Genomic DNA, 6,950 nt, shown 5'->3' with positions numbered 1-6,950 from the left:
TAGCTGGGGTGGCAGCAGAGACACCATGGCCCTAGCACTGCCATTGCCCTCCTCCAGCTCCCAGAGCCTCTTTGGGACCATCCCACTGGTTCTGGAGATCTCTCTCTCACGCACACCTCCCCATCTCTTCTGATCCTCGGGGCCAAGTCTGCCTCAGGCTCAGCAAACCCTGCAGAAAGCAGCCCAGGGTGCTGCAGTACCCAGGAACCCTGGGTTATGACACCATGCCACCCCATCCCACACTGCAGCACACTCACCGCGGTCCAGGCTGGCTGCAGGATGGATCAAGACATGGGCACCAACAGTGCTCTAGCTGGCACAGGTGGGGCAGTGCCACCAGGGTGGGCAGGGACCTGCTGACGCTGAGCATGGCAGGGAATTGCACGCTGAAGCAGCCAGGGCACCTTGCCACTGCTCTGTCCCCCTCCTTGGGGCACAGGAGCTGGGTACCGTAGGGGGCTGCGATGCCACCTCCTCCCCGGGGCTCTGCCCTGCTTGCATCGCCCACACCACCAGACTGCCCAGCAAGCGTAGTGACCCCTCCGACTTCAGAGAAAGGCAGTAGAGATACAGGTGGTAATGTTCATCCCTTTTATTATTAAACATCAGATGAAGAGGTCGCACACACACATACACGCACGCACGCACAAAAAAAAAAAACCAACAAAACAAAAAAGGAAGGGGGAAGAAAAAAAAAAAAGAAACAGACTGGTTGAAGACCGCTATTTCAGTGGCAACAGAGACCGAGTACAATTAGTTTCCTGGCCGGAGTGCGGACACAAGTCACTTGCCAAAAAATTAAAAGTCAAACCAGACAGCAGATAACTAGCCCGTGTTCTCTAACTACAAGTCACCGTCCAGACCGGCCCTGGCCCCCCCAGCCCTCCCGACCCGCTGGCAAAGAAATGAAGCAAAACCGAAGAGCCGCCGGCCCGGGGCTGGAGAGTCTGCCCCCGGTGCGGGGTGAAGCCGGGAAGGGCTGAGCGTTGGTTGCACCACGGAGCCAGGAAGCAGAATGGTGCGGGGAGGCGGCACGGGTGCGCCTGTCCCCCCTCCCTCCCCAGGAGCCGGGGAGCCCTGGTGCCCGCACGCCCGCCCAGGCACCTCGCACCCCTGCGCCCGCTGGGAGACGGCTCCGTACGAGGCGATGGGCTCATGTCCTCCATCGCCAGCATCCATGTGCGTCCGAGCGAGTGTCACCCCGAGTCCCTTCCTTCGCTGTCCTCAAGCGCTGGGCTGCCGCTCCTTCTTCCGTCCGTCCGTCCGTCCCAGGGCTGCGAGTCGAGTGGACGTTCGCCTCCCCCCACACCCTTCTCGCTGCCGACGATGCTGTGGGAACCTGAGAAATGTTTGCGTGCCTCCTCCTCTTTTTGTCTGTGGTTTTGTTTTGTGTGGTTTTTTTAAATAATAGTTATAATAATAATAATAATAATAGCAATAATAAAAATAATCGCCCCAGCCCACGACAATTTCAAGTATCCCCCAAATAAAAGACAGAATTATAAATAATTATAACTTTACAATTTAATAATTGACACATATACTATAGTATTTACAGTATCATAAATGCTTTTTTTTTTTGTGTTACTTTTAGTAAGCAATCCCTGAGAACAGTTACTTTAACTTGTTTTTATTGAAGTATCTTCACAAATAGAGGAGTTTGCATGTCTCGGGCGGGCGGGAGAAGCGCTCTGCAAAGCCATCGCTTTTGGTGACGCATGAGGTTCTAGTGTTGCGGGTTTCTTTGCTCACTCGCACTTTTTTTTTCTTTTTTCTTTTTTTTTTTCCCCTCTTTTTTTCTTTTAATTCCCCACGTAATTTTAAAGATTTTTGCACTTTGCAACCTTCGGATCCCTCCAGCGACCACTTCCTTCAGGAAAGAGGTATTAGATTTCCAGGTTAGCTTTTGGTATTGGCAAGGGAGGGCAGGGGGCTGAGCGAACCATCCTTTTTCCCCGTGGTTGCCTTTTGGTTTGTGCCCAAGGAATCTCTGGATCCTCTCAGCGTGTGAAATGGTTAAATCCAAGAAAGAAAAAAATAAAAAACAAAAAAAGAAAGAAAACAAAAAAAAGAAACAGAAGACCAGAACAGAGCAGCCTCTGCCGATGGGGGGGAAGGTGATCTCTGTTTTCCTTCCTTCTTCTCTCCCGAGTCCCCGTGCTGCAGCCGGACCCTGCCAGTGAGCGTGGCGGGGGCCGGGGCTCACCCAAACCGTTCCCGCACCAGCAGCATCAGTTTTTTCTTGCCTTTGTAGATTTGTTTGAGATTGTCAATGAACTGGGCAAACTGTATGTGCCCGTCCTGCGCCAGGAGGAAGGTCTCCCTGGCCTTGCTGAGGAACTCGATGAACTCCCCGTAGTGCCGCGGGCTGATGTGGGTGAGCCGGGAGTGGGTGGTGTTGATGTAGGCGCTTATCGTCGCATCCAGCAGCTGTCGCAGGGGGGCTTTGTCGGTGGACATCAGCTTCCCCGAGTTCCTGCGGCCGGGGATGCCGGCCAGCCCTGGGGCCGTCATGGTGCAGCGGCGAAGGATGTCCGAGAGCACCGTGGCACAGTGCACGCTCTTCACCACCAGTGGGATGATGGCCGCCAGCTCGTTTTTGCCCAAAGAGTGGCTCAAGGCGCAGGCCCAGAGCACATCGTTGATGGCTGGATGCGTGTCCTGATTGTAGGCCAGGTTGAGATGCGTCATGGCCAGCGAGGCCAGTTTGAACGCCCGGAGCGGGTAGCCCCGGTGCTCCATGTAGCGGGCGATGGTGAAGAGCTGGGTGTAGGTCATGCCGGTGGAGGCGGCGTCGATGACGATCTGGTAGGCGGTCTCGAAGGCGATGTGGTCCTTCTCACAGAGGGTCAGGGCGGACAGGGCGCAGTTCTGTGGGTCCTTCATGGCGCACTGCAGAGCCAGGGTGCGGGCACAGCTGGCCAGCTCTTCCCGCTGCGGGTAGTCCAGGCTCAGGCGCAGGATGGTGTTGTGGGACATCACCGTGGCTGCCATGATGCTGGTGGCCTCCGTGGGGGTGAACAGCGAGTACCAGCTCTGCAGGATGCTCACCAGGGCCCTCACCCCTGCAAGAAAACACTGGGATCACGGCACATCCCTGGAGCACAGCTCGGATCATGGGGCTCCTCCGAGTCCCCCAGTGCCCAGAGCAAGGGCAAAGCCAGCCCGCAGCAGTGCTGAGCCACTGCCTTTGCTCCAACAGGGACAGGGCGGAGGGGGACAGGCAGAGGCTACCCTGTTTGGCCGTGCTGCAGGGCACAGCGAACACCACTGGCTTGGCCTGGGTGTCCTGAACCCGGCCACCATTGTGGCCCCAAGCCCTGCCAGCTGGCACCCTGGGGTGCATCCAGTTACCCAGGAAGAAATGGGAGACTCAGGAGAGCTCAGACACCCAGGGCTATGAATGACCCCGGGACGTCCGTGCCCACCCCACTCCCACCAGACGCGGGCCGGTTCTGCCCGGCACGGCAAGGCACTCACCCACTTCGGTAGCGCATGTCACCAGCCACCTCACCATCTCCCGCCGCCGCCAGTTCAGGGTGGACAGGGTCATGCGCATCACCTGCAAGGCAAACCCGGGGTGTCCGGCCCAGCCCATGGGGCTCCACCAAAGCCACCCAACATCATGGCGCTCCCCAAAAATCCCCCTGGCCCAGCTGGCTACCCGCTCCCCGGTCAGGGGCCTCCCAGGGCTGAGCTCCCCGGCTCAGGCCATGCAGGGATGAATTTACTCCTTCCATGGGGGACCATCTGCTTGGTGGAAGACCGCCATGCTGCAGCATGAGGGGCAGAAGGGCTGCTGACATCCCCCATGCCATCTTGTACCTGGAGCCCCAGCTCCAGCGCCACGTTGAGCAGCGTTGTGTCCGAGTTGCTGTCGGCCGGCGTGGCAATCTTGAACGCATCTTGGGCCAGCTTGAAGATCAAGGAGGAGGAGTGGATGTTCTTCTGGATGGCCTCCAGCACCGTGCGTAGGCGCAGCATGTCCCCTGGGTGCAGGAAAGGACGGTCAGATGGCTTGGCCTCCCCCCACCTTGCCCCCGAGCCCTATCTCCTGCCTGCACCGGGTGGTGAACAGCCCCTTCAGCATGGTCAGCCCCTCTGGACACGCACATGGCGGGATGCACAGAGATGGTGGATCAGGCCCTGCAGTCCAACAGCAAAATGGGGCATCCTCCCCAGGAGGTGACACATCCTACAGCACCCATCCTCGCTGAAGACCATCCTCTCATGGAGAGGACAAACAACCCTGAGTGATCCCAGACACGTCCTGGAGCATTAGCAGACATCTCCAGGCACCTGGATGTTCTACCCTGGGCTCAAGTTTGAAAGCCGTAAAGCAGCCTTTTCCTGACAAAGGAGGGGTTTGGGGAGATGCTCAGTGCTGAACGGCTGCATAAAGGTCAGTCTTCATTTAGGAATGTTAAAAAGAAGAAACGCTGTTTGCTGCACACGTACCGTCTTGCCTAGTAAGTCCCCTCCCACCACAAGGCTAGCAAAGGCCGGGCCAGGGTCACCCGGACTCGCTGCAGAGGCTCAGTCCTGGATGCCCCAGGTCAGGCACGCAGCTCTCATAACTGAGACAGGCTGAGATACCCCCCAAAGAAGGGGGTTCCTGGCACAACACCCAGTGATGCTGCGGAACTCCTGCCACAGGAAGCCGCGGGTGCTAGAAGGATACGTGATGGCATTGGGAAACGGGGCAGATCTTGGAAGAGAGACCTATCAAGGTGTATTAGTATCATGATCTTGCATCTGGGTTGGGAAATCCTCCTGTCAGCCCCTGTGGGACACAGGGTGGGGAGAGGGACCTTTGGCGTGGGTGCAGACCAGGGATGCCAACGTGCCACGTGAGGTCCCTCTGCTTTGTTCCGGATTCATGTTTCTACTCCCATAATCGTACACTGAGCAGATGAACCTCACGCAAAGAAAACCAAATAACGCACATCAGCGTGAAAAACCTAGTGCTGCACCTGGGCATACACAGACTGATAGCTAGAGATATCGCTTGCCACCCACAGCAGCCACTTGCACCGCCACCAAAATCCAAGCCTGCCTAAAATGGCTCGCGGGGGCACGAGTGAGAGAGGCATCGAGGACACAGGATCGCATCGAGACATGCTGCGGTGGGGGAACACCCGGGGAAGGGCATAGTGGGAAAAACAGATGTAATCCAATGGCCCTACCCTACAACCCTGGCATAAGAACCTCATCCCCATTAAGGGCTGAAAGGGAGAAGACACTAAGGATAAGCCACTTCCATCCAGGTGCCAGCTCTCCATCAGGGCACTGCAAGGCAGGGGCAGAATACCATCAGCCCTGGAAAAGCAGCCAAGAGGAGGAGGGCTGGAAGGAGAGAAGAGGCTGCCGAGGCAGCAAGGCTGGAGCTTGTTGGTGGCTCATTTCCCCATCAGGCTGGCAGCACAGTTTGCTGGAGGCTGACGCAGACTGTGTGGGACAGCAGCAGGCAGTGGTAACCGCTCGGCTTGCCGGCCCTCGCAGGGTACAAGGCGCTTGCCGTCCCAGTGGGGTTGGTTTCTGGACAGAGATATGTTTAATAAAAAGCCCACAACACGAACCCACAGTATGTTGGGCAGGGCAGGCACGGTCCAGCACCCCCCTGGGGCCCTACCTGGGATCCCCAGCGCTGCAGTCGGCATCCCTGCAGGGCTGCACACACCTCTTGGGAACCTCCTGTCCTGTGCTGCTGGATCACGAGCCTTGGGGCCCTTTGGGACCAGAGCCCTGGAGATCCCAGACTCTGTTGGGCTGCTCTGAGGCCAGCTCACCGTGCCCTGTCCGCAGCGGGCTGCCAGTGGGGCACCCAGCCTGGTCTCTGCCAGCACTCGAGGGAGCAGAAAGAGGAGCTCCCCTCTTTTCTCCAGTAAAGTCCCTTTGACGCTCTTGTGCGGCTCCGTCCCATCACCCCCATCCCAGAGCCTGCCCCCCCACCAACCTTTGGCTGCCGTGAGCATGGTGGAGGCCAGCTCGCACTGCTGTGACTCCAGGTGCCCCAGGGTGAACCAGCGTGGGTATCTGCTGGGGACCACCGAGACCAGGTGGTGGGGGTGAGTCACATCGCCGGACGGTGCCGTGGTCTCCAGGACAGGCAACCTGAAGAGTAAATGGGAGGCGGCAACATCAGACCTCGCCACGGCAGCCCCAGCCCAGCCGGCGGCTTCGCCTCCTCTCCCCAGGGCGCTGGCGAGGTGAGGCAGGGACTGCCTGCAGGCAGCTGCCCGCAGCACCGCCTTTGAAAGCATCCTGCTGCCATGCACGTGTGGGGGCTCTCGAGGCTGCGTGCTCAACACATGGGCACGGGGATCAATCTGAGCCTGACTTGAAAGGGGGAGAATGATCCGTGAAGTGATTTATAAACTTGTAAGGAAAAGCAGAAGCCAAAAAAAAACCCCACCCCACCTCCAAAAAAAAAGCAAAATCCCTCCTCCCTCCCCATTCCTTTCATGTCAGAGCGCCCGGCAGAACTCCTGACTTTATCATCTGGTTCTTCTTAAAACGCACGGTTATGATCAGAAGCAGCGGCACATTTCCCCAGGGTCTCTGCAGCCGGTTTGGGTTACCTGCTTGTGTGGGGATATCCAAAAGCCTGGAAAACCCAGGGGATAAGGAAGCCTAAGGAAAGGGAGCAGGATTCTCACATCGCCAGCCATGGTGACAAAACTATGTTGGCTCTTAAACCCTTGAGTTGGTGCTGGTGTCACTAACTCGGTGGCCAGCCATGGCGTGCAGAAGGGAAATTGTCCCCCTGGACATGGAGAGCATCTAACCGTCTCTGCTCTCTTCACTTGCAGGCTTTGGGTACCCACAGGGCAGCAGAAGCCCAACCTTCCCAGCCCAGGTCAGAGACACCCCGATACAGGGGTTCCCAGCTGGGAGCAGGGGATGGGCACTGACACAGATGGCGAGGGAGCATTGTGCACCCCCAGGAC

At 57.7% G+C, this 6,950-nt stretch overlaps 1 protein-coding gene across 1 annotated transcript in view; it reads right to left on the bottom strand.

Annotated features, from left to right (window-relative positions):
- Positions 1–1,428: 1,428 nt before the first annotated feature.
- The window catches only part of ZSWIM5 (zinc finger, SWIM-type containing 5), a 112,345-nt gene continuing 106,823 nt past the window's right edge, over positions 1,429–6,950 (bottom strand). Inside the window, exons 12-15 of the mRNA XM_009326620.1 lie at positions 5,957–6,114; positions 3,826–3,989; positions 3,481–3,562; positions 1,429–3,065 (exon numbers count right to left, since the gene is read on the bottom strand). Of these exons, the coding sequence (XP_009324895.1) occupies positions 2,203–3,065; positions 3,481–3,562; positions 3,826–3,989; positions 5,957–6,114 (1,267 nt within the window). The 3' untranslated portion in view covers positions 1,429–2,202. The remainder of the gene's footprint in view (positions 3,066–3,480; positions 3,563–3,825; positions 3,990–5,956; positions 6,115–6,950) is intronic.

The sequence above is a fragment of the Pygoscelis adeliae genome, unplaced genomic scaffold (genome assembly GCF_000699105.1).
Source record: "Pygoscelis adeliae isolate BGI_AS28 unplaced genomic scaffold, ASM69910v1 Scaffold306, whole genome shotgun sequence".
NCBI classification, from domain to species: Eukaryota; Metazoa; Chordata; class Aves; order Sphenisciformes; family Spheniscidae; genus Pygoscelis; species Pygoscelis adeliae.
The sequence above is the reverse complement of the archived record's forward strand: the minus strand, read 5'-3'. Positions and strand labels throughout refer to the sequence as shown.